The sequence below is a fragment of the Petaurus breviceps genome, unplaced genomic scaffold (assembly GCF_028583685.1).
Source record: "Petaurus breviceps papuanus isolate PSGF00001 unplaced genomic scaffold, PetGlider_PUasm1.0 90865, whole genome shotgun sequence".
Lineage (NCBI taxonomy): Eukaryota > Metazoa > Chordata > Mammalia > Diprotodontia > Petauridae > Petaurus > Petaurus breviceps.
In genome coordinates, this window is record NW_027187367.1 from 15,315,164 (window position 1) to 15,341,273 (window position 26,110).

Here is a 26,110-nt window from a genome sequence, read left to right on the forward strand (position 1 = left end):
TTCTCAGATTGTTGCTTAACATCCTTTAACCACCCAGTAACTGGGCATAGGGAGAGGAGAGATTTTCAACTGGAGACCAGGTATTCTCACATGAGACAGGGCCCATTTCATCAGATCTATCAGTCATTCAACAAACATTCATCAGATGTGAAGCAGATCCAGATAAAGGCAAAAATAGTCCTTACCTTCAAGGAGCTCCCATTCTGAAGAGGGCGGAGGGATGGTGTTTTTGCCTTTATTTGTCTCTCCATGGCTTAACACAAGGAATGTTGCATGATTGACTGATTTGTACACGTGAGCACTGTTCCATGTGTGAGAATACCTGGGCTCCAGTGGAGAGAGATATCAGGTAAAAACTAGGTACATGGGGCGGCTAGGTGGCGCAGTGAGTAAAGTGCCAGCCCCGGAGTCAGGAGGACCCGAGTTCAGCTCCAGCCTCAGACACTTAACACCCAACACAAAAAAACTATCTGTGTAACCTTGGGCAAGTTACTTAACCCCAATTGCCCTCCAAAAGGCAAAAAAAAAAAAAAAAACCCAAAGAACTAGGTACATACAAGTGTTATATTTTATACATATATATGTATGTGTATGTATATATGAGTACACAATGAAGTAGAAAGGAGTGCTTGAGGCAGATGGAGCAAGCAGGATGATGGATGGCAGATACGAGGTAAGATGCAGGGTGTGACCAGCCAGAAAAGTGATCCAAGAAGACTATGCATTGATGCCTCCACTGCAAATTTATCTGTGTTCTTTCACAAAGCACCCCCAATTATGTGACATCCCAGGGCAGCCCTTCCCCCTTTCCTGTTTTCCTTGCTTATCTGTATGACAAAGTCATCTGATAGCCCAGGCATTTCAGAGCTGCGCCTGCCCCTCCTCCCTTCTCCTGCACCCCTTACCCCTATCCTACACCTAACCTGGCCAATTGCTCTGCCTCCCATGAGAGCAGGCTCTCTGTGTGCATTACCCCAATAAATGCCTCTCTTTAACTTGGAGACTCCCTAAGCAAATTCTTCTGGGATATTGGGACCCGCCCAACTATTCTTCATTATACATATATGTACATATACATAAATGATGTGTATGTACTTATCCAGATGTGTGTACACATGTGTGTGTATGCATATATACACACACAGAGTAAGTAGAAAGTAATCTCAGAAGGAAGGAGCTGGCAGTAGATAGAACTGGAGGGGAGAGAGACCCTGCAGAAGGTAGGATTTTCAGGTGAGACACAAAGGCATCCAAGAAAGCTCAGAGGAAAAGGAGAACAAGGAGAGAATTCCAGGCAAAAGGGACAGAGAATGAGAAGGCAGGGAACGAAAGGAAGGTTAATGTGGCAGGAGAGTACTTGGAGGGGAGTAAAATGCTAAAAGATTGGAAAGGCAGAAAGAAGCTTTAAAGATTAAACAGCATTTTTTACTTGATCTTAGAGGGTAGAGGGAGTTAATGAAGTGGTAGGGAGAAATAGTGACAAAGTCCGACATGTAATTTAGGAAGTTCACTTTGACAGGGGTGTTGAGGTCTAGGCGTGCTGGGAACCCAGAAATTCAAGGGTAAAAGATGTGGATCCTGCCTTGAAAGAATTTGACTCAAGCCCTCTTTTAGTCAGAGACTGGGTTTATTAAAATACTGGTTAGAGAGGACAAGATTTTAAGAATCCTAGCTTTGATAGATGAGACTAACCCTTTTTATAGGTGGGAAGATTTGGATGGGAGTGGATAGTAGGCTGGGGTGACCTGAAGGTGGCAGAGAATTGAAGGAGCCACAATGGAAGGCCAGGTGAAAGGATTGCTGGGATGCTTCAGGCAAAGGCCAGAGGCTTCACCATGTGGGAAAGTTCAGGGGCTGGGTTGAAAGTTCAAAGAGGAGGAGGGGTCCAGAACCCGTACCCCATCAAGGGGAATGGAAAATTAACTAGATGGGGGAGGGGGACCAACAGGATTTGGTTACTTCCTGGGGTCTAACTGTAAAATGAAGGAATGGGATTAGATCATTATAGTAATGGCTAGCACTTGCACAGCACCTACCATGCACTATGTACTTTACAAATAAATATTATCTCAGCCGATCCTTATAACCACTCTGGGAGGTAGGTGCTATTATTGTATTTTGTTGTTGAGTTGTTTCAGTCAGGTCCAACTCTTTGTGACCCCACTTGGAGTTTTCTTGGCAAATACATTGGAGTGGTTTGCCTTTTCCTTTCCAGCTCATTTTACAGATGAGGAAACTAAGACATATAGGATTAAGCTACTTGCCCAGGGTCATATGACTAGTAAGTGTCTGAGGTTAAATTTGAACTCAGATCTTCCTGACTTCAGACCTAGTGCTCTATCTACCATGCCATCTGGTTGCCTCAGGATCTGTTAAGGCCCCTTTCAGCTCTAGACCCCTTATTCTATAACCCTAAATAACTTAATGGGCCTCAGTTTCCTCCTCTGTTAAAAAGGAGTCATTTGTATTTGATAGCAGTCCCAGAGGTCCCCTCCAGTACTAGACGGATGCTTCCATGACAGATCCTCTCTCTCAGCTAGACTACTGTAATAACTCATTACCTGACAAACAGGAAGTCTTTGTAGCTAGCTTGGCAACCCCTGCTAGAGCATGGACTCTGATAGCCTTGGAGGGGTCACCTCCACAGCACAACAGCCATGGGAATGCTGTAATGGAGGAAATGATTCACCCCTAACTTCTCAGCCACACATTTAGTTTGCTCAGGAAACCTTTCCTTGGGGAGAATGTCAGTGCTAACTTCAGCACCAGCCTTGTCCAAAGTTAATGCAAACTCTGAGCTAGTAAAATCATAATTAATGAAGTTTTACTGATGTTCTCTTGTGGCTTCTATATAAAATGAGGAGGGTGATAGCTGAGCTTTACACTATTAATATTTTACTTTGTTCACCTTCTTTATAGAGGATGAGGAGGGATGAGGTCCTAAGGTCCAGACAGCAGTGGAGGCAGCTCCCCAGAGGAAGCATTTTGAGAGGCTGCATTTGTATAGTGGATAGAACTGGCCTGGAAACCAGGAAATTGCTGTTGTTGAGTCATGTCTGACTTTTCATGACCCTGTGGACCATACTATCCTTGGGGTTTTCTTGGTAAAGATAATGGAGTGGTTTGCCATTTCCTTCTTCAGTGGAATAAGGCAAGCAGAGGTTAAGTGACTTGCCTAGAGTCGCACAGCTAGTAAGTGTTTGAGGCTGGATTTGAACTAAAGTCTTCCTGACCCCAGGCCCAGTGCTCTATCCACTGAAATTTCCTCCTGGAAACCAGGATGACCTGTGTTCAAGAGTGCCTTTTGACATATATTGGGAGTGTGACTCTGGGTAACAGAGAGAATATTAACCTAAACTTATCAGTTGACAGCTAGGTGTCAAAGTATATAGAGTGCCAGACCTGAAGTCAGGAAAACTCTTCCTGAGTTCAAATCCTGGGCCAGGTACTTAGTAGCTGTGTGACCCTGAGCAAGTCACTTAACCCCGTTTACTTCATTTTCCTCATCTTTCAAATGAGTTAGAGAAGGAAATGGCAAATCTACCTAGTATCTCTGCCTAGAAAATCCCCTAATGGGGTAACAAAGAGTCAGACATGACTAAAATGATACAACAAAAAACCTCTCCATTGCTTTAGTAGGTGACTCTAAGTCTAGAAGGTGCTAACCTGAATAGGTAAAGGGACTTTCCTCCTCTGAGAGTTCCCTCTATCAATGAAAGCACAGATATAGTCTCTAGACTTATTCTTTTAAGTTAATTTATTTTCACCAGTATTTATTATCTGTCCTCACTGTCCCTCCCCCATTGAACAATTAAAATGAAATGCTCATAACAAATATTTTAGTCCAGCAGAACAAATTTCCACATTGGCCATGCCCAAAAATGTATGTAAGTCTCTCTTCAGTTTAAGTCTATCAGCTCTGTGCCAGGTGAGTGTCATGCTTCATCTCTGGTCTTCTTAACTCATTGCATTGATCAGAATTCTGAAGACTTTCAAAGTTGTTTTTCTCTATAATGTCATTACAGAAATTGTTCTCCCAGTTCTGCTTACTTCACTCTGCATCAGATCATACCTATTGGGCTTTTTTTTTTTCTTTTTGGAGGGCACTTGGGGTTAAGTGATTTGCCCAAGGTCACACAGCTAGTTTTTGTGTTAAGTGTCTGAGGTCAGATTTGACCTCAGGTCCTCCTGACTCCAGGGCCAGTGCTCTATTCACTGCTCCACCTAGCCTCCCCACCTATTTTTTTTTTTTTGTTTTTCTGAGGGATATGTGTGTCCATATTGACCTAACCAGCCTGCATTTTGACAACCCCCTCCTCCTAAATACTTTTTCCTCCTTTAGCTTCCATGATACCACTCTCTACTGGTCCTTCCCTTGGCCAGAGTGCTCTTTCTCAGTCTCATGCAGGATTATTAACCTACTAAACATGGGGGACCCCAAGGTTCCATCGTGGTCTTCCTATCTCTACTTTCTTAGGGATCTGCTCCCATGGGTTCAATCTATGTAGATAACTCCCAGATTCATAGATCTAGCCCCAGTCTCTCTCCTGAGCTTTAGTCCCACAACCACCTGTAAGGTATCTCCATCTGAACGTCCCACTGGCCACTTTAACTCAATGGAACTCCCTATCTTTTCCCCTAAACTTGCCTCTCCTCCAAACTTCTCTATTTCTGTGGAGGGTACCACTGTCCTTTCAATCACCAGCTTCATAACCTTCAAACCATCTTTGACTGTTAGCACTCCCTTCCCTGCCCTCCCACCCCCATCCTATCAGTTGCCAAATCTTGTTGATTCTGAGGTTCCTGAACTTGTTCCTTTCTCTGCACTCAGAGTCTTTCATCTCCTCTCATATGGAGTTCTGTCCAAGCCTCTTAATTAATTAATTAATCTTTCAGCATGCTTCCACTCTTTCCCTCTTCCAACCCGGCCACCATAGAACTGCCAAAATAATATTCCTAAGACACAAATCCAACTACATCACCCCATTTTACAGATGAGGAAACTAAGATTAATTGACTTACCTAGGGTCACACAACTAGTTAGTGTCTTCAACTGGATTTGATCTCAGGTCTTCCTGACTCTGGGCCCAACTCTCTGTCTACTGTGCCCTCTAGCTGCCTGATAAAATATAGGTTCCTCCATCTGGCATGTAAAGCTCTCCACAATCTGGCTCCCTCCTATATTTCTAGACTTCTCTTATTTTACTGCTCTTTACAAATGTTACATTCCAGATCTCTTGTTCTTTCAATGAACAAACATTCTGCCCCTCCCCTTTCCTCATACCTGGCATCCTCTCCCCATTCATCTCTTCCTCGAAGAATCCATAGCTACCTTATGGGCTCAGTTCAGATGCCACCTCCTCCTTTTTTGATCCCCCCATTTATTAGTATTCTCTCTATCCTCAATTATTTTTATTTACTTACCAACTGTACTCTCCAGTAGAATGTAAGGACTGAGAAAATGCCATCTGATCTACCAGTTGAAATAGCTAGTTACCTTGGAGAAAGCATTCATGTATAGATGGCCTTGCAGGGAAGAGGGAACCTTCACCCCTGCCATGGAGTGGTGTGGTGGGGAGGGGTAGTATTGGGGTATATTCTAGGCTTAGAGATGAATTTTGTGGCACTTTCCTTTGATTTATATGATGGTTTTTTGTTTTTCATAATGCTATGTACATCTGTGTATTACACACACACACACACACACACGTACGGGAGAGGGGGGGAGGGGCTCCTCACTGAGGGCTTCCTGAGGGCAGGGGCTGAGACTCCTCCATCAGAATGGAAGATATAAGAACTGTTTCTTTTCCACTTTATCTCCCACAGAGCCCAGCACAAAGCTTTGTCTATAGCAATTACTCAGGACATTTTGTGGAAAAGAGCAGGAGGTGGACACTGACCTAATGTGTCTCAGAGGAAGCATGACAAGCAGTAATGGGGGCTGGCCAACTTGCTCCCCTCAGAGCAGTGATTAAATCGTTTAGTGGGTGTGATTAAGAAGCAGTAAGCAGGGATGTGGAAAAGGCTTGTCTCATTAAAGACCTGTTGGCACCAAACTACCTCTTAACAAATGCCAATTGTGATGGTTAAGAGCAAAAGAAAGGAAGACAGAGTCTAAAAATCTTCCCCCTAGGGGTCCTCCACCTTAAACAAACCCAGCTAGCTTGTTCCTCTGAACTTCTGCCCTCTATTTCCCTCATCTCCAGGTCTTCCTATCTCAAGGGTTATTTGTCCTTCCTCTCCTTTCTCTCCCCCACTTCCCTTCTCCTTAAGATGCCCTCACCTCTTCCTCTTCCTAATTCCTCCATCAGCCCTGCCCACAAATACTTCACCATTCCTGCCATTGTCCCCTCCCCAATCCTTCCTCCAGCCATGGGCAACATCCATTCCTACCTTGATGTTGTTGGGGGTGTTTTTGAAGACCAGAGTCAAGGGAATCTCTGTTGGGAAGGGGGTCAGAGAAGGTTTGAGGCTACTGTAGGGGTATCTGTCAGGCTCACTTCTCACTCAGGGAAGAGGAAGAGGGGATTGGGAGGACCAAGATGGGAGTGGGAAGATTTTTCATTAGTGACTTGACACTTTTAATCCTACCTATGGGAATCTAAACTGGGGAGTCAAGAAGGGAGAGGGGAAGAGAGGAATGCTCTGTCCTTTGGGTTGGAGATTGGAGGTAGAGAGTTTGTGAGGCACCTGATTACTTAATTACTTATCCTGGCATGTGGAGAGGTGAGAGAAGCTAGGATTTTGTGTTCTTTTTGGTAGCTAATGACATCTTTCTGTCCCCATTTTCTCATATCTACATCTCTGCCTATTTCTCCACGCTCTCTCAATCATCCTCTTTCATAATCTTCTCCTGTATCCTCAAATTCCCATTTCTTCCTATATTTTCATCTCCTATTTTTCTCACCTCCTATTTCCATGTGTCCTATCCATCTTCCCATATTTCCTATCTCCCCAACTTCCTGTCTCTCAATATCTCCATCCCTCCTTGTCACTATTCCTCCTTATATCTCCTTCTCTTCCCATATTTCCATCTTGTCCATCTCCCTGGGTCTCCCTTCCCCTCTCACCATGTCTCCTCTCTCCATATACGTCCATCTTCCTGGGTCTCCCTTTCCCTATCACCCTGTCTCCTCTCTCCCCATATTTCCATCCTGTCCATCTCCATGGGTCTTCCCTTCCCCTCTCAGTGTCTCAGGGACATGTATATCGATTCTGCACAACTGAGGGTGTGTGGCTACAGGACAAAAACTCCACCATGCCCTGGAGGGACCTGTCAGAGTGTGAGATCAAGTCAGAAGAGGTAAGCTGGGGTTTGAACAGACAAGGGGAAGGGAAAGACAAGTGGATGTATAACAGGAATGGGAAACAGAGCGGTTCACTTACATGTGAGAAGGAAGCGGGACAAGACATGAGTTCGGGATGGAAGGCTCTGGGAAGACATGAGCTCACCTGGATCATCATCCATCCCCTACCTTCAGGTTCTGTGCATAGAATGCATTCTGGGTCACTGGGGTGACCAGTATTGTCCAGGTACTCTTCCCCCTACTTGAGAGACCATTTGTAGTGTCCCTGGGAGCATGCAGACAACTGTCTTCCTCTGCCTCTCTCACACTTTAAACCAGAAGCTCACTCTTTTGATCCAAGGGAGTGGGCAAGGAATGGGTCAAGGTTGGAAATGATTTCTAGTTCCAAGTAGACTCTATGCACCAGATGTACCACAACTAGGGGAGATCACTATCATGCTGGTCTGAGTGGGGAGGAAGACGGCATTGGAAGTAACAGTCCTGTCCCTGTTCCTGCCTTCCCCAAACCCACATCCACACAGAGTCACCCTGAGGAGCAGCTTCTGTCTTTCACCGTCATCTACACTGTGGGCTATGCACTCTCGTTCTCAGCCTTGGTCATCGCCACAGCCATCCTCCTTCGATTCAGGTAACTAATGGGAACTGGGCAGGAAAAGTGTTGGAGAGTCAGGGGAATGGGATCTTCTCTACAGCAGCAGCCTGCCCCTACTTTTGCAAGGGAGTATTGTAGCAAGAAGCATGATGGGTTTTGAGTCTGAAGACCTGGGTTTGAATTCCCTTTCTGGGCTTCAGTTCATCATTTATGATCTTGAGGGAGCGGGGCTGAGGATCCTTGTAGATCTAATTCTCCAAACCCAAATAATACCTCTGTGAAGAACCATCTTCTTTTCACTGGACTAAAATAAAATCAGTGAACATTTATTGAGTGTCTATTATGCTAAGAAGAAGGCAGCTAGGTGGTTCAGTGGATAAAAACCTAGAGTCAGGAAGACCTGAGTTCAAATCTAGCCTCAGACATTAGCTGTGTGACCCTGGGCAAGTCACTTAACCTCTGTTTGCCTTAATCCATTGGAGAAGCAAATGGCAAACCACTCTAATATCTTTGTAAAGAAAACCCCAAATGGGGTCATAAAGTATAGAACATGACTGAAAATGACTGAACCACAACAACAACATTATGCTAGGAATCTCATCTTAAACTTCAAATAAGAAGATTCATCCTAACTCTCCTTTCTTGTTTTTGTTCTATTCTTTTAAGATTTCTATAATCTCTTAAAAATAACAAATAGTAGAAAGGTCACTAGAATTAAGTCCAGATTTAAGGAAGCCTAAATTTTCATTTTGACTTTACCACCAATTAGCTATGTAATCCTAGGCAAGCCAGTTTCTTTGTCTGGGTCTCATTTGTAAAATGGAGAGGTTGGAATAGCTGATCTTCCCAGTTCCAACAGTCCGTGTTTGATAATTCACTGACATGACCTTCCCTGTGTTTTTAGCTCCACAAGAAAGTTCTTCCCTAGGGTCAAGCCTCAATCCTTCCAGCTACCATTCTAATCTGTTGCCTATGAATATAAACTAATCTTTGAAAGCTGGCTAAGATCTGTTTAAGTAGGGGGAAAGAGAGGAAACCTCTTTAGGTGGGGAAAATAGCATGAGCCAGGCAATGTAGTCGGGAATGTGCATGACATGTATGTGAGAGGGAGGGGGAGAATAAGAGACTTTACTCATGTTGGTCTTCAAATATTTTTTTAAAGACTTGGAAGGTAGAAGGGTTTGGAACTGACCCAATAGGCAGTGGAAAGCAACCAGAGGTTTTAAGGAGATGAGGGCTTAGCCTAAGACATAAAGGATTGTTTGTCTTTTCCTTGTATATCTAGCCCAGTGACTGGCACACAGTAGGGGCTTAATATATGCTAGGTGACTACTAGTAGATAGGCAGCCTAGACCTAACCCATTACCAGTTCAGATGTTCTGTTCCTTTTGCTCCATTAGGAGGAGGGGAAGATCTCCCAACAAAGATCAAAGGGGAGATGGATGCTCAACTCTTGGCATAGGAAGTGGTGTGTGTGTGTGTGTGTGTGTGTGTGTGTGTGTGTGTGTGTATGTGTGGTGTGTGTGGTGGAATGGATAGAGTGTTGGACCTAGAGTCAGGAAGACCCGAGTTCAAATCCAACCATAGACAATAACTAGCTGAGTGACCCTAGGTAAGTCAATTAACCACTCTCTGCCTTAGTTTCTTCATCTGTAAAATGAGGATAATAACAGCACCTCCCCCCCAAGGTTGTTGTGGGGATCAGATGAGATATTTGTAAAGTGCTTACCACAGTGTCTGATATGTAGTAGATGATATATTTATATATATATATTGTTTGGCTTTTCTTTATATCTCTAGTATAGATAACAGATATCTATCTAGATAGATAGATGTTAGGTACTAGGAGTGTGTGTGTGTATGTGTATTCATGTATGCATGTGCATACTTGGGGATATGACTATGTATTGGGGAGCTCTGACAGCTGAGACCAACCTGCCCTGGCATAAAAGCAGTAGGAAGGGGGTGTGGTGAGGTAAGATCAGCATGTGGAGGCTGGTGCTGGACAGTGGTGGGGCTGGGGGTTGTGCTTTCCCCACAGGCATCTGCACTGTACCCGGAACTACATCCACTTGAATCTGTTCATGTCCTTCATCCTCCGAGCTTTGTCTGTCTTCATCAGGGATGCCGTATTGAAGTGGATGTACGGTACGGCTACCCGGCACTTCCAGTGGGACGGTCTCCTCTCCTACCAGGTGTGCGGGTAGGGGTGTATGGGTGTATATGTGGGTGTGGGTGTGAGGGGTGGTGGGGGTTCTGAAATATGAGGGGGAGGACAGGGAGAGGAGGAGAGAGATGTGGAAAGAAGATTAGGAAAGGAATAAACATTTATTAAGCATCTACTATGTACCAGGCTCTGTGTTTTATAAATATTATCTCGTATAATCCTCATAACAACCTGGTTCATAGGTACTATTAGGACCCCCATTTTACAGTGGAGGAAATTGAGGAAGACAGAGGTTAAGTGACTTGATCAAGATCACATGGTTAGGAAGTATCTGAGGCTGGATTTGAATTCCGGTCTTCCTAACACCAGGCCCAAAGATAGACAGACAAGTAAGTAATAGTGGTAGATATTGTTTTGTCATTTAGTTGTGTCTAACTCTGTGACCCCATCTGGAGTTTTCTTGGCAAAGATACTGAAGCGGTTTGCCATTTCCTTCTCCATATCATTTTAGATGAGGAAACTGAAGCAAATAGGGTTAAATGACTTGCCCAGGGGCCCACAGTGTCTGAGGCCAGATTTGAACTCAGGTCCTCTTCCTGGCCTATCCACTTCGCCAACCAGCTTCCCTAATCATAGCAGTAGTAGTAGTAATAGTACTATTAGTAGTACTAGTATTAGTGGTAGCAGTGATAAAGATGCTGATGATAGGTCATATTTATATAGCACTTTAAGGTTACAAAATACTTTCTATATCACTCAACAAGCATTTAGGGACATAACATAATAGAATAGAAATATATAATATATTATATGATGTACAATCAATATATTATATGCTTTAATAATATATTAAAGTATTAATATAAAATATATAGTTAATATATTATGTAGCATAATATAATAAAATTAACTATATAATAGTAATATATAATATAATCATATAATAATTATTAAGCACCTGCTGTGTGCCAGGCTCTGTATCAGGTACTAGGAGTACAAAGATAAATATGAAATTTACTAGCTTTGTAACCCAAGGCAGGTCACTTTCTTTCCCTGTCCCTCAGTTTCCTCATCAATAAAACTAAGGACTCGGACTCAATGGCTTCTTAGGTCTCTTCATAAGCCTGTTAACATATGAAACAACTCCTGCCTCAAGGAGCTTATATTCTATTGGGGGAGAACAATATGTACATACACACACATTATACAAAATAATTACAAGATCATTTTGCTGGGGGAAAGGGAACAATAATTTTACTAAGAACCTACCATGCACCAGGCACTATGCTAATTATTTGATAATGCTAATCCTAGTAATTTGCTCAAAATAATTACTTGATAATAAATAATTTGATTATATTTGATAAGGAGATCAAAGTTTGGGCAGGGAGATGACTAGCAGCTGAGGGGAGGGGTGGCCAGGAAAGATCTGATGGGGGTGGGCTGCTACTGTGAGCTTGGTTTTAAAGTCATTTCATTCGATCCTTACCACTCTACTATAAGACAGATGCTATTATTATCCCCATTTTACAGATAAGAAAACCGAGGTTAAAGAAGCACATGACTTGTCCATGGTAGTGTCTAAGGCAGGATTCAAAACCAAGTCTCCTTAATTAGCAGTCTAAGTAGAGTCTAGCAATATCTGCTAGACTCTAGCAAACTACCCCAATATCTTTGCCAAGAAAACCCCAAATGACGTCACACAGAGTCAGTCATGACTGAAATGACTGGACAACAACAACAAATCTGGCTTTATTTATTTATTTTTGTTGTTGTCGAGGATCTAGACTTTAAGAAAGTGATGGAGAAAATGTTGATTATGAATATTAAATTTAAAAATGTGTCATGGATACTCCCCCCTCCTGAAAACCAGTTGTTAAATATTTATTAGCATACTCCTGGTTATCTCTATTGATACTGGCTTTATTATAAATGAGAAAATCTTAGTATTATTATAAAAATAGTTTTGATCCTGTGGGTCCCCAGACCACACTTTGAGAAATCATTGCACTACACCATAATGCCTAATAATGAAAATGAATTCTGTATACTGAGTCTAAGAAGATAAGGGGGAAGGAAGAAATAAAGTCATCACCTTCAGGGAGTTTCTGCTATGATGAGTTCCTGCATCAGGGGGCTTGTAAGATTGTGGGGGGAATAGTCTTTGCCCTTAGCAAGCCTCCAATCTTAGGATGGGGGAGATTTTGTCCCTGCCCTCAGAGAACTTCCAGTCTTATGAGAGTGGTATTCTCTGCCAGTCTTATGGGGATAGATCTAGTCCCCCCTGTAGCAAACCTTCAGACTTTGAGGAAGGGATGGGGGCAGGAAGATCTAGTTCTTACCCTCCAGAAGCTCCCAGTAGGATGGGAAAGACACAGATCCTGGCCTAGGGGAGTCCCATGTTTACTGCAGCAAGGACTTTTTCAGCCATGAGCACTGATGTGGGTCTTGCCCCTCCACAGGAGTCCCTGAGTTGTCGACTGGTGTTTATCATGATGCAGTACTGTGTGGCTGCCAACTACTACTGGCTTCTGGTGGAGGGCATCTACCTGTACACCCTCCTTGTGCTGTCAGTCTTCTCTGAACGGAGGGTCTTCAGACTCTACATATTCATTGGCTGGGGTAAGGGGGTGTGTGGAGGAAGGAGCTGGGGCCTGGGTCTCTCAGGGTTATCCCATAGCAAACTGCAGGTTCTCCCTGTGGGGACCTTGCTGCCTGCAGGTATGAGGAAGGAGCCATATTAAGATAGTCACACTCCACCTGTCTCTTCCCACACAGCTGGATCACAGGTCTTTAGGCTTCATCCACCACCTCTACCCCCATTGCTATCCAACAGACCTTCACACCAAGAGTTGAGGAGAAGATACAGAGATAAATGAACTAGTCCTTGTCCTAAGTGAGCTTACAGTTAGGAGTAGGCTGGTGGATGGCTGGGCACATCCCTTTGGAGCCAGTCACTAAGCTGAGTATTTAACAACTGGCATTTCTGCTGTGTTTTGAGTTTCACAGGGGCCATTCCTTACAACAAACTGGTGAGGTAAATAGCATAGTTATTTGGGGAGGTTAAATGGGGTGGAGAGAGGCAGAGAACCAAACCCATGGGAGGATCTCCCAGTGTGAAAATTCCCTTCACCAATTCAGATCTGTATGTGCTCTGCAGTTTATGGGTAAGAGAGTTTCCTGGGGCATGGGAAGTTTAAGTGATTTGCCCTAGGTCACATTGCCAGTATATGTTAAAGGCAGGACTTGAACCCAGGTCTTTGTGACCCTGAGGCTAGTTCTCTATCCACTATGGCACTATAATTATTATTACTGCTGTAATTATTATTATCACCATTTTAGGGCTGAAGAGATTGAAACCCAGAAATGTTAAGTGTCTCACCCACAGTTACAAGTGTAGGAGTTAGGACTTGTACTCTCCTGACTTTTAAGTTCCTTCCTGATAGCTCATGCCCTGCTACCCCCACACCCATAGTCACATCCTTTTCAGAATGTCCAGTCCCCACTTCCCTACTTCTCTGGGACTTCTTAGAAGAAGAGCCCCCACCTTTATCTGATTAACTTCCTCCACCTCCACTCAAGGTCATATAATGTCATTCAAGTAATCCTTCCACCCCACAGGGAGGGGCCACCACCTCTCTAGATTTAGCATTTTAGCATCCAATTGGGTCAAAGGAATGGCCTGCACTCGGAGCTGGGAACAAGAAGAGGGAGTTTCTATCTGGGATAGGACACTGTGGGACCTTGGAATTTGCCAGTGTGTATGTTTTGGGGGAAGGGATCACCTGAGAGAGTCTGAGCCCACCAGTGTGTTTATCTGTGCTTTGTCTCATCTGGGAAGGGTGGGAAGATTGGCTTCACTTCCCCTATCACCTGACAAAATCTGCTATCCCTGCTGGGTCTCAGAATGGAAGGGGACAGAAGATGGGTCTTTCTGAGAATCAGACTGAGCAGAGATGGGCTTTCTTGGTTTCTGGTGGATGGGAGGGGAGGTCTGGGGAAATCGAAAGGGCTGAGGTAGCTGATGTGACAGGAGGCCTGAAGCAGGAGATTGGTGTTGGGAGCAGGGGTGACTTGGAAAGGAAAAATGAGTATGAATGGAGCCCAGCTGGAAATGTTTTAGCCAAAAAAGTTTGCTGATCATTATGGTGCCCTTTTTTTTGCTGGAACATTTCTGGTTGTGTTTCTGCCTTTCACCATGCAAAGACTCACGTGAGGGGAGTGTGGGGTGGGCTAGGTTGGGCCATTACAGGGGGCGGGCAGGGAAGGAAGTAGGACTTGGGAGCCTCCTAAAGTTGACCTGAGAGGTGGGCCTAAAGTCAGAAAGACCTGAGTTCAAATTTGACCTCAAATACTTATTAACTGTGTGGCCCTGGGCAAGTCACTTCACCTCTGTTTGCCCCAGTTTCCTCAACTGTAAAATACGGATAATAATAGTACCTACCTCACAGGGTTGTTGTAAGGATCAAATGAGATAATATTTGTGAAAGTGCTTTGAAGCCTACCTGGCATATAGTAGGTACTTAATAAATGCTTATTCCTTCCGTTTCTTGAACTGAAAAAACCTTTGGTGGTGACAACACTTGTGAAAAGTATTCCTGCCCCCTTCCACCCTACCTCTCTCTTCTCTTATATATTGTGCCCAGCTCATCCTCCTTCCCCAAACTATCCCCTCTTGCTATCTTCCCCATTACTGTCAGAAGGTTCAGTTTCCCTATGCCCCAGTGTCATAGTGACATCAGACTCTCTCTCTCTTACACCCCACCATCCATCCCTCAGTCAGTCATCCTTCCTTCAAAAGAATAACAGTGGGGGTGGCTAGGTGGCACAGTGAATAGAGCTCCAGCCCTGGAGTCAGGAGGACCTGAGTTCAAATCTGGCCTCAGACACTTAACACTTACCAGCTGTGTGACCTTGGGCAAGTCACTTAGCCCCAATTGCCCTGCCTTCCCCCCACAAAAAGACCAACCAACCAACCAACCAACAAACAAAAAAAGAAAAACTGCCCTGGAAAGAATACTGGATGATTTCCAGTCAGAAGAACTAGGTTTTAGGATTGCTTCTGCTACTTATTGTCTGGGTGCTCAGCTCAGTGCCTAGCACACCTAGATGCTTAATAAATGCTTCTTGCCTTGATTTGATGACCTGACTTGAGTGATCATGGGCCAATCATTTCCCCTCTCTGGGTCTCAGTCTTCTCACCCACAAAAAACAGAGGAGTAGATTATCAAAGGACTTTAACTTTTTTGTGTCCTAGGCTGGGGTATGCTGATAAATATTTAATATCTAGCTCTCTGGGGGACAGGGGAAAGTAGCAGACAGGACACACTTTAAGTTTGATCTACATTATTAACATTTCCTTAAGTCTAGACAATCAATAGAACAATAAATCAAGTCCTGATTTGCAGTGTTTGTTGATTTCAGAGGGGTAAATGCTCACATTGAAAATTTTGCAATCACCTTTTTCAAGGGCTGGTTGGAGCTGCCTCCAACACACCCCTGGTCCTTGGGCCTCTGGCAATGTGGTGGAGCCTATACCCTTTCTCCAGAATAATGTTTTCTTTTTTCCTTTTCGGAGGGGGTAAGGTAGGGCAATCGGGGTTAAGTGACTTGCTCAAGGTCACATGACTAGTTTTTTGTGTTAAGTGTCTGAGGTCGGATTTGAACTCAGGTCTTCTTGACTCCAGGGCCAGCGCTCTGTTCACTGTGCCACCTAGCCACCCCTCAGAATAATGTTTTTAAATGCATAAAACGAAATACATAGGATTACAAAGAAAAAGAATTCTATTGAAACAGCTATCAACCATTAAGAAAAAAGTTAATTTAAAAGAATCCAAGTTAAGAACCTCCCAGACTAGATACCTAAGGTCTCCTTCAGCTTTTTGTTTCTTAGTTTGGCCTCTTCCTCCATGTTCTTGCTGCCATTATCTCTGCCCTGGGCTGTTGTTAACAGTCTCCTAACTGGCTCCCCGGCTTCCATGCTCTCCTCACTCCAGTCCTCTCTGCACGAAATACACAGATTAATCTTCCACAAACATCATTTTCACATGTCATTCTCTCGTTCAAAACCTCATGGCCTCCTATCCACTTGCCATTCTAGGCCCTCTCAAACCTAGCTCTATTCCTTTAGGCTCATTTCTTGTTACTGTCTCTGGATTCTGCTCTGGTGGTTTGCTCATGCCTGCCCCTTTGTCCTTCCAAAGGTCATTTTTCATCAGCACCAGGAAAACACTTTAGATTGACCCTACCCGGCTAGTATTACTCTAGTCTCCTGGGCAGTTCATTAAACCCCCAACTTGTTCTTTTCTAAGTTCTTATATGTGTCCAGTGTATTGATTGTACATCCTTGACTGGAACTAGAGCTTCCCAAGGGTGGGAACCCAATTCATCAAGCATTCCTTAAGCTTTAATATTTGCAAACCAATGTGTTAGGTCCTGGATACACAAAGACATTTTTTTCTTTTACAAGTCCCTGCCCTCAGAGAGTTTATATTCTAAGGGGTGAAGGAAAGGCTGTGATTTTAACACGTGAACAGATAACTATATTTGATCCTTAAAGAGGAGGGAGGGAAAACAAAGTAAGAGGCTCAGAAAAGATTTCACACAGGAGGTAGATGGCCCAAGAGGCTTGTAGGAAGCTAGGAATTCTGAAAGGCAGAAATTTAAAAGGTAGCACAGTCTAGGCAGGGGCCTCAGCCTATACAAAGGAACTGAGGTGGAAGATGGTGTGTACAAGGCACAAATAGGTCAATTTGGCTGGAATATAGAGTTCATGAAGAGTAATAATGGATGGTAAGCTTGGAAAAGCAAGCTAGAGTCAGATTAGGAAGAATTTTTTGTCTATTAAAAAATAACTAGACAAACATAATAAAAAGAGGATTATTTACAAGACCATGTGTATATTACATACAGCTTGTTTTAAGTATTACTAAATTTAACACTGTAGTATCCATACTACTCTGCTTTTTTGAATCCAATTCTGTGTATTTTTAAATGTTTCACTGACTCTTCATTTTTTTCATTCCTTTCTTTCCCCCCTTCTTCCCTCCCTTCCTTCCATCATTATCCTTCCTCCTTCCCTCTACAACTCTTCCCTCACCCCTAAAGAATGAAAACCCTCCTTTGTAACAAATAAGTATAGGCAATCAAAACAAGTTGTGAAAGACTTTAAATACTAAACTGAGGAATATTTATTTTATTCTAGTCTGGGGATTTTTAAACTTTTTTATGTCACAGATACCTTTGAGAAGTCTGGAGAAGCCTATGAATTCCTCAGAATAATGTTTTTAAATGCATAAAATAAAATACATAGGATTACAAAAGAAACCAAATATATTGAAACTTTTTTTTTTAAGTTCATGGACTCTAGGTTAAGAATTTCTGTTGTGGGGGCGGCTAGGGTGGCGCAGTGAGTAAAGCATCAGCCCCGGAGTCAGGAGGACCTGAGTTTGGTTCCAGCCTCAGACACCTAACACCCACACACACACACACAAACTAGCCATGTAACCTTGGGCAAGTTACTTAACCCCAATTGCCCTCCAAAAGGCAAAAAAACAAAAGATAATTTCTGTTTTGAAGGCAGTAAGAGGGAGGTATGGAAAGTTCATGAGGAGGGGAGTAACATGTTCAGACTTGTCCTTTAGGAAGATTATTTTAGACTGGCAAGGAAAAAGACCAAAAGATGCATGTCCTATTAGATTATTCAGGGCTTGAAATAGAGTGGTTGCTAAATGAGTAGAAACTAGAGGACAGATACAAGAGATATTGCACAGACCAAACAAAGAATACTTGGCAACTGATTGAATATGGGGCATGGGAAGAGGGAAGAGTCAAGGAATGATCTGAGATTGCAAGCCTAGGTGCCTGGAAGGATGAAGGGGCCCTTAATAGAAACAGGGAAGTTTGGAAGAGGAACAAATGGGAAGGTATTGGGGGTGGGGGGAAGAGAAGACAATAAATTCTTTTGGGGACATGCTGAGTTTCAGATATCCATAGAGCAACAATTGGAGATGCCCAACAGATGATATGAGAATGGAGCTCAGGAGATGAAGATAGGTATCATCTGCATAGAGATGATAATGGAACCCATGGAAATCGAAAAGATTGTCAAGAAAGAGAGTCTAAAGAAAACAGAAGAAGCCTCTAGGCAGAGAACTTTGTAAAGGGTAAGGGGGATGATGGGACATGGATGACAAACCAGAGAACTGCTGGAGCTGCCTGATAGGAAGAGAACTAGGAATGATCAATGTCACAGAAAACTAAAGAGGGCAAAATATCCCCCCAAAGAGGGGAAGGAACGTTGTCAAATGCAACCAAAAGGTCAAGAAGGATGATAACTTCAAAGCGATCTTCAGAATTAGCAATTAGGAGACCACTGGTGACCTCAGAGAGGGCAGTTTCAATTGAGTGAGGAGGTAAGAAGCTATATGCAAGGGTTGAGAAATAGGAAGGTGGACAAGAAAGCTCATCAGCCTGGGAATTGTCACAGAGCAGAGAAATGACTATCTTCTCCCTCACAGAATTATGGAAATGGAAGGAATTCAAGAGGACCACTTAGCCTAGGGGTCACAAATTCAACATTTCAGGTTTATTTTCATTTTTTCTGTTAATACTACTACCTAGGATTTGTTAATTAGATGCACTATTTGCTGGAACACAATAGATTAAAGCATAATATGAATTGTAGGTATCTGAACAGCCTGGAATAAAGGGGGCTAGGAGAGAGGGAGAGAGAGACAGAGAGGCCGAGAGACAGAGACAGAGAGAGAGTGACAGTGAGACAGAGACAGAGAGAGTGTGTGTGTGCATGTGTGTGCACCAGATTTAAGCTACGATCTGGTATAAACAAGTTGCAGATTGAAAAGAAGACAGTATTTGGAGTCAGATAAAATGAGTTTGACTCTTGACTCTTGTTATACTGCCTGCGAGATCTCAGACAAATTTTGCTTCTATTAAAATGAGAGGATTGCACAAAATGACTTCTGTCTTCTTTTCTAGCCCCTCATTTCATACATAAGGAAACTCAGGCTCAGAATGGTCAAGTGACTTAGCCCAGAGTCACATAGTTAATGATTTAGTGACAGAGTTAGGGCATCACCCCAGTGTCTTGGTCTAGCTGTCTTTCTACTCAGTCATCCTGGCCCTCAGCCTGAGAACTCTCAGAATCTCAGGCTATGTCTTCTCAGGGCTCAGCAAACATTGAGAGAGGAAGCTGGCACCTCTCTAAAAGTCTCCCTAATGCTTCCTTTCCTGTTTTTCTTCCCCCTTTCTTCACTTTGAGTTTGCAATTCTCTTAGACCTGAGTTCCAAAAAAGTCATTAAGGAACAATGGAAGGAGCCAGTTCAAATCCTCATTATCTGTATGACCTTGGGAAAGTTAATTATCTTTCCAGGCCTCAATTTCCTCATCTTTAAATGAGGGGGTTGAATTAGATGAATTCCAAAGTTCCTCCCAGCTGTTAATCTTTGATCCTATGATCCTTGCATCCTAATCTGCCAGGAGTACCCAGTAGTGGACAGAAGAGTGGACCCTTGGGACTCAGTTAAGATAAGCTGACCAGTCTCTACCTGGCTGACAGACAAGGCAAAGCTCTCCTAAAGGTGGATGAGACAAACCACAGTATGTCTGTCCTTTCTGAGAAACAGCATCATCATTGTTAGTGCCCTATCACCATGGAGACCAGAAGGCAGGCAAAGACAGTGGAGAGGGACCAAGTGAAGACAGAGAGACCAAGTGTCAAAGGGGCTTCATGGTAGGTAGGAAGACTCATAGGAAAACAAAGCAAGGTCTCCTGATCTAACACATTTGAAGAAGAAAGTGTCTGTTTAGATGGAGGAGAGATAGCAAGCAGAGATGGGCTCCCTTCTCTCCCACACAATCTATCCCTCACCTGTCTAAATAACAGCTCTTTCCCCCTTTATCTCTTAGATTTCTTCTCTCTTTCACCTCAAAAAAGAAAATATTCTATACATAGAGCCCAATGGAGACCCCAAATAGGCAGTTAATCTTGCAAAGGCAGGGTAGTTTGAGAAACCATTGACTGCTGCTGAAGCTAAGGATTTTTTAAAAAATCATTGATATCTTTTGCTTTTATTTCACCTTCATGTCCAAATCTATTCATCCCTTCCTTTTCCCTTCCTCTCAACATTAAGCAATACTTTGTAACAAAAAAGAGAGGAAGGAAGGAACGAAAGAAGGAAGGAAGGAGAAAACAACACAAAATCAAGTATATGCAGCAGTCTATACCCATAGACCCCCAACTCTACAGAGAAAGGAAAGAGGCAGATTTCCTCATAGGTTCTTCAAGACCAGGCTTGGTCATTATCATTAGGCAGATTTCAGAAGCTGAGGAATTTCAATGGAAGCTGCCAAAACTCCAAATCCTGTGTTTAATCATTACCAAAGGCAGCTGTGTAGGTTGTAGCCAGAGTATGGTTTGGTAGCTTTGACAGAGAACTAAAGTGCCAGAAAATCATTGTTTTCCTGAATGAGTTTCATTTTCTCATATACAGTTGAAATCTCCCCACTCCCCATTTATGAAATTATGAAATCTCCCCACTCCTCCTCGAGACTGGTTTCTCTGTTTTCTAAGTGGAAAAAAAAGATAAATCAGCAGATAATTTGTAATACTTCCTAGTAAGGGCAAGACTTGCTGCATGTTTTTTTTTTTTAATTTAAAAACAGGAAAAGAAAAAGTCTTTGTTAAGGGGACCTTGCAAATACAAAGGTCACTAGGCCTGGTTGATAATGACAACAGGATACCAAATCTCCAGCTATTGCTGCCTTGTCCTTCTCAGTTCCCACCCTACTCCCCACTACTGTCATCTCACTCTAGGTGTGGGGCAGTCCACTAAAAATGGATACTCAAGTGACCAGAGGGTTGAGGATATGGGAAGAGGAGAAGAAAGAAGTAACTTTGAACATCTATTTTGTCCTAGACCCGGAAATGACTTGGAGTTTATCACATCTGTCCCCCAGTATCCAGGAAGAGCTTTCTTTAAATTATTATTATTTTTAAAGTTTATTTATTTACTTTTAGTTTACAATCCCTTGAGTTTCAAACTTTCTCCCCCTCTCCTCCACAGCAGCATGCAATCCAATATAGGTTCTACAAATGCCTTTACATTACATATTAGTCAAGTTGTAAAGAAGGATTATAACCAACGGAGTGAACAATGAGAAAGAGGAGACAAAACAAAACAAAACACAAAAATGAGCAAGTAGGCTGCTTCCATCTGCAGTCAGACTCTGTAGTTCTTTCTCTGGATGTGGATACCCCTTTCCATCATGAGTCCTCCTCTATACAACTCCTCCTGAGTTGCTCCTCCCTTGCATTGCTGAGAAGAGCCCAGTCTATCAAAGTTAGTCATCACAGAGACAACATGTCTGTAATTGTGTACAAAGCTCTCCTGGTTCTGTTCTCCTCACTCAGGTTATAGAAGTCTCTGCAGGTTATGATGAAGTCCGCCTGCTCCTCATTTCTTAGAGCACAATAGTATTCCATGACATTCACATACCACAACTTGTTCAGCCACTCCCCAATTGATGGGCACCCCCTTGATTTCCAATTCTTTGCCACCACAAAAAGAGCTGTTATCAATATTTATGTACATACGATCTCTTTGGGATACAGCCCTAGGAGTGGTATTGCAACTTGATAGATAGCTATAGATATATTGATATATGTGGCTAGATATCCTATATTTAATATCCTATATATATACAAGTATATATCCATATCTATATCTATATATCACCAGATTCCAATATGTTGACATGGAGATACACACACAATCTGTATATATGTAAGGACATGTATGGAGATATGCATGTGTATATATGTGTATACACATATGCATATATACATGTGTGTATACATGAGGAGAGAGAGAGGGAGGGAGAGGGAATGATTTAGAGTCAGTCTCATAGATTAACTGGCCTCTGAGATTTAGTGATTCTCTGACCCTCCTTCTGCCTAGTAAGTGGATAAGGTGTGATGGGTGGGGATTGAGCAGCTAGGGGGCAAGACTTGGGATCTTCTGAGTGCCAATCCTTGATCACCAACTGCCTGCTGACCATTTCTATCTGGATATTCCTTAGGTATCTCAACATATCCAAAACAGGACTCATTATGTCCCATCCCAAACCTTCCCCTCCTCTAAAATTCTTTTTTTCTGTTGACAGTGTCACCATTCTCAGTCAAGCAGGTTCACAATTTTGGGATCCTCTACTTTTCAATCCAGTCAGTTACTTTATTGTTGTTGTTCAGTCATTTGAGCTATGTCTGACTCTTTGTGATGCCATTTGGGTTTTTCTTGGAAAAGATACTGGAGTGGTTCTGCTATTCCTTCTCCAGCTCATTTGACAGATGAGGGAACTGAGGCAATTGGGGTTAAGTGACTTGCCATGGGTAATATAGCAAGTATAAGTCTGAGGTCAAATTTGAATTCAGGTCTTCTTGACTTCAGGCTTGGAGGTCTATCCAGTACATCACCAACTGCCATAAACTCATATCCAATCAGTTACTACATCATTTCAATTCTACCATCTCTTTCATATTGAATGTCCTTCTTTCCACTCAAAGGACCACCTCCCTATTTCTCAGGATCTTAGTGTCTCTCACTTAGGCTAATGTAATAACTCCTTACTGATCTTGCTGCTTCCCATCTCTCCCCTTTCCTATTCATTTTCTGCAAAGTTGCTAAAATCACATCTTAAGGCAGTCTGATTATGTCACTGCCTTTGCTGAAGAATCTTTAGTGGTTACCACCTACCTTTGTAGTCTTATTTCACCTTATTCCAGACTAACCTACTTACTATTCCTAGAACTCTTCATTCCACCACTCTCCCTTGGTTCCTTGGAATAGGCTGTCTTCCCATGTCTGCAGTACACTCCACCTCACCTCTATCTCTTAGAATTCTTATCTTCCTCCAAGACTCAGTTCTAGGGCTGTCTCCTCCATAAAACCCCTTAATCATATCTGCTTCCTCAACTTTATCTTTTATTTACATTCATAGGTATGCATATAGGGTGTGCCAGGTGCACCTAAGCACACCCTAATGTTTCAAAGAATTGGTTTATCTTGTGTCTCATTTTTAAAGTCTGTATTTTTAAAGTAAAGTTTAGTTAATTGTTTTAAGTTAAGTTTAATGTGTTTAATGAATTAAACTGTCTTTTATGATTGAGTATTCAATAAATGTTTGCCTTAAAAAACAAAACATAAAATGAAATTCTCTGGTTGTATACTCTGATGAAAATGTGCTGTAGGGACCTATGTTTAACTTTTTTTAATGCATTTTATTCCTCCCCACCCCCTTGAATATAAGCTCCTTGAGGGCACCTTGCACAGTGTACTAAGTAAATGCTTAAAAAAATTACATTTATAAGCACCTACTATGTGCCAGGCTTTGTACTAAGTGGCAGAGATTAAAAAAAAAAAAGGAAGGCAAAAGACTGTTCCTGTTCACAAGGAGCTTACTGTCTAATGGATGTTAGATTGGATTGAATCCAAAGGATGTCAGGAGGTGACTCTCATTAGGACCTTCTTCCTGCCCTCCACTACCCTGACCCCTTGTCCATGTGTATCTCTGTTTAATGTCTCTGTCTGCCATTGATCTATCCTAAATATATGAAAGCCAGACCTGTTCTGTGTCATTTGATGGAGATCCTCACAGGTTAATGAATTATGACAGTGGTGACCAGGATGAGGATGATCCTGTGGTGAGATCAACAGGACTGAAGCCTCAGCTGCCTAAATTGGCACCTAAGCCCCAACTTCCTGATAATAATGGGAATGTGGATACATTGCCAGAGGCCATTGGGTGGGAGGTGCACATAAGACAGAGTCTTCACCTTTTTTGTCACGGTACCCTTTGCAAGTCTGGTGAAGCCTATAGATCTCTTCTCAGAATAATGTTTTTAAATCCATAAAGTAAGATACATAAGATTGTAAAGGAAGTCAATTATATTGAAATATAGTTATATATCTATATGCATGTATATATGTATGCCTGTATACATAAATTTTATATACACACATATTTATATATGTATACATACAAATTTGTGTGTGTATATACACACATGTGTATACACGCACGCATATAAAGTTCATGGGTCCCAGGCTAAGAACCCCAGGGTGGGAAGAGCTAATGTAGGGGCTCCCTTCTTTGCCTGTCTCTCTTCTTCCTCTCTTTTTTCACTCAGTGATAACATGACCTGAGAGGTTGTCAGAATTCCATCTTAGCAAACAGTCTGTGCCCTCTTGCCTGCCGTGTACCACCAGGCTGAATGTCTCCACAGTCAGCCTCTTTCTCTTTCTCTCTGTTTTCCCCCCAGGTGTTCCCCTGCTGTTTGTCATTCCCTGGAGCATCGTGAAGTACCTGTACGAGGATGAGGGGTGTGTGCCTTGTGCAGACACTGGTAGTTGGGTCTCCTTGAGGGGTTCTGAGGGTTGGCGAGGGGTCAGGGAGGCCCAGTCCCAAGGGTTCATGGGAGTCCTTAGGCCTGACTGTGTGGCTTTTATCTGTGGTGAGGAAGGGAGGAGCCAGAAGGTTATATATACTATGACCCCATCCCCCTGAAGCCCATTTCCCCAGGCCTTGTTATAGGTCCTAGGGACTGGGACTCCATAAAGGTGTTTGTCTGGAGAATCAGCATCCCTGTTTGTACCTATGTGGCCATGGTTTGCGTTGGCTACATGGATATGCCCATCTCTCTGTATTTTTATGTGACTGCGATTCTTTGCCTGTGGGCTACTGTGTATATCATACATATGTATGTGCATGTATGAATCCCTTCTCTCCCCAGATGTTGGAACAGAAACGCTAACATGAACTACTGGCTGATTATCCGGCTGCCTATTATCATGGCCATAGGAGTAAGTGACCTTGGGAAGGTGAACCCAAGTGAAGGGAGGGAATTTATGGAAGGCTCTGGTGGGAGATGGGGTAGGGCCTGAGGGGAGAGCCAGGGAATTGATAGGAATAGAGGAAGGGGAGGGGAAAGGGGAAAGAAGGGAAAAAAAAAGTCCATTGCTGTAAGAGTGACATTGCCCATCCTCCCCTCTCTATTCCACAGTTGAATTTCCTCATCTTTGTCAGAGTTATCTGCATCATCATCTCCAAACTGAAGGCCAATTTGATGTGCAAGACGGACACCAAGTGCAGGTGATGGACAAGTCACTCAAAGGGCAGATCCTCATTCTGCACTGTATTCTTTTACCTGGACTTGCTTTTGCTCAGGTGTTGGTCATGTACCTGTACCTGTCTCTCCCAAATTAGGGTCATAGAATTGGAAGAGAAAATGGTTGATTCTCAGTTAGCTGTGGCCATAAGGTAAATGAGACACTGGATAACTGAGATTCAGGGATACTCCCCAGAACATTACATTTTTAAATAAGCTTCAACATCTCCACCAACCCTTACAGGGTGATTTGGGAGCACTGAGTTCCCTTCTGGCATCTATGGTGCTAAGCTGAAGACAGTGACTCAAAGCAGCAGACAAGCAGACAAGGTTAAAGAGCGTAGTTCAGGGTGATGACCTCAGGGATTTTGAGTTGGGGTAATCCAGAACTAGTAACAGAGTCAGGAGGAAGCCAAGGCCCCTTCTCCATAGGTACTGAATCATAGAATGTCAAACCTGGAAGGAACCTTAGAAATTGCCCAATCTCTGGTTCAATTCCCTTATTTTATAAATGAGGAAGCTTGGAGACAAGAGAGAGAAAGTGAGTGGCCCAAAGTCACACGGGTAGTAGGTCCACCTTCCCATTTCCTAGCTTGCCTTCCAAGTTTCCCAGCAGCTCATAGATGCCTCTTTCTGACTCCCAGGCTGGCCAAATCAACCCTGACCCTCATCCCCCTTCTGGGGACCCAAGAGATTATCTTTGCCTTTGTGATTGATGAACATGCCCAAGGGACTCTGCGTTATGTCAAACTCTTCTGTGAAATCTCCTTCGCATCCTTCCAGGTAACATCAAGAACTGCTTACCATCCAGGTAACTATCAGATGGTAGTAGGGATTGGCAAAGGAGCTAGAAACATCC

The 26,110-nt window shown here is 43.0% G+C and overlaps 1 protein-coding gene across 2 annotated transcripts in view; it reads left to right on the top strand.

The window, feature by feature from the left end:
* GLP1R (glucagon like peptide 1 receptor) overlaps nt 1–26,110 on the top strand; it is an 83,565-nt gene that overhangs the window by 47,410 nt on the left and 10,045 nt on the right. The window contains exons 4-11 of one of the 2 annotated variants that reach the window (XM_069073613.1): nt 7,191–7,303; nt 7,829–7,935; nt 10,022–10,094; nt 12,529–12,688; nt 24,406–24,466; nt 24,877–24,946; nt 25,147–25,235; nt 25,896–26,034. In XM_069073613.1, the coding sequence (XP_068929714.1) occupies nt 7,191–7,303; nt 7,829–7,935; nt 10,022–10,094; nt 12,529–12,688; nt 24,406–24,466; nt 24,877–24,946; nt 25,147–25,235; nt 25,896–26,034 (812 nt within the window). Of the gene's footprint in view, nt 1–7,190; nt 7,304–7,828; nt 7,936–9,940; nt 10,095–12,528; nt 12,689–24,405; nt 24,467–24,876; nt 24,947–25,146; nt 25,236–25,895; nt 26,035–26,110 lie in introns of both variants that reach the window. The other variant, XM_069073612.1, reaches the window with a different exon arrangement.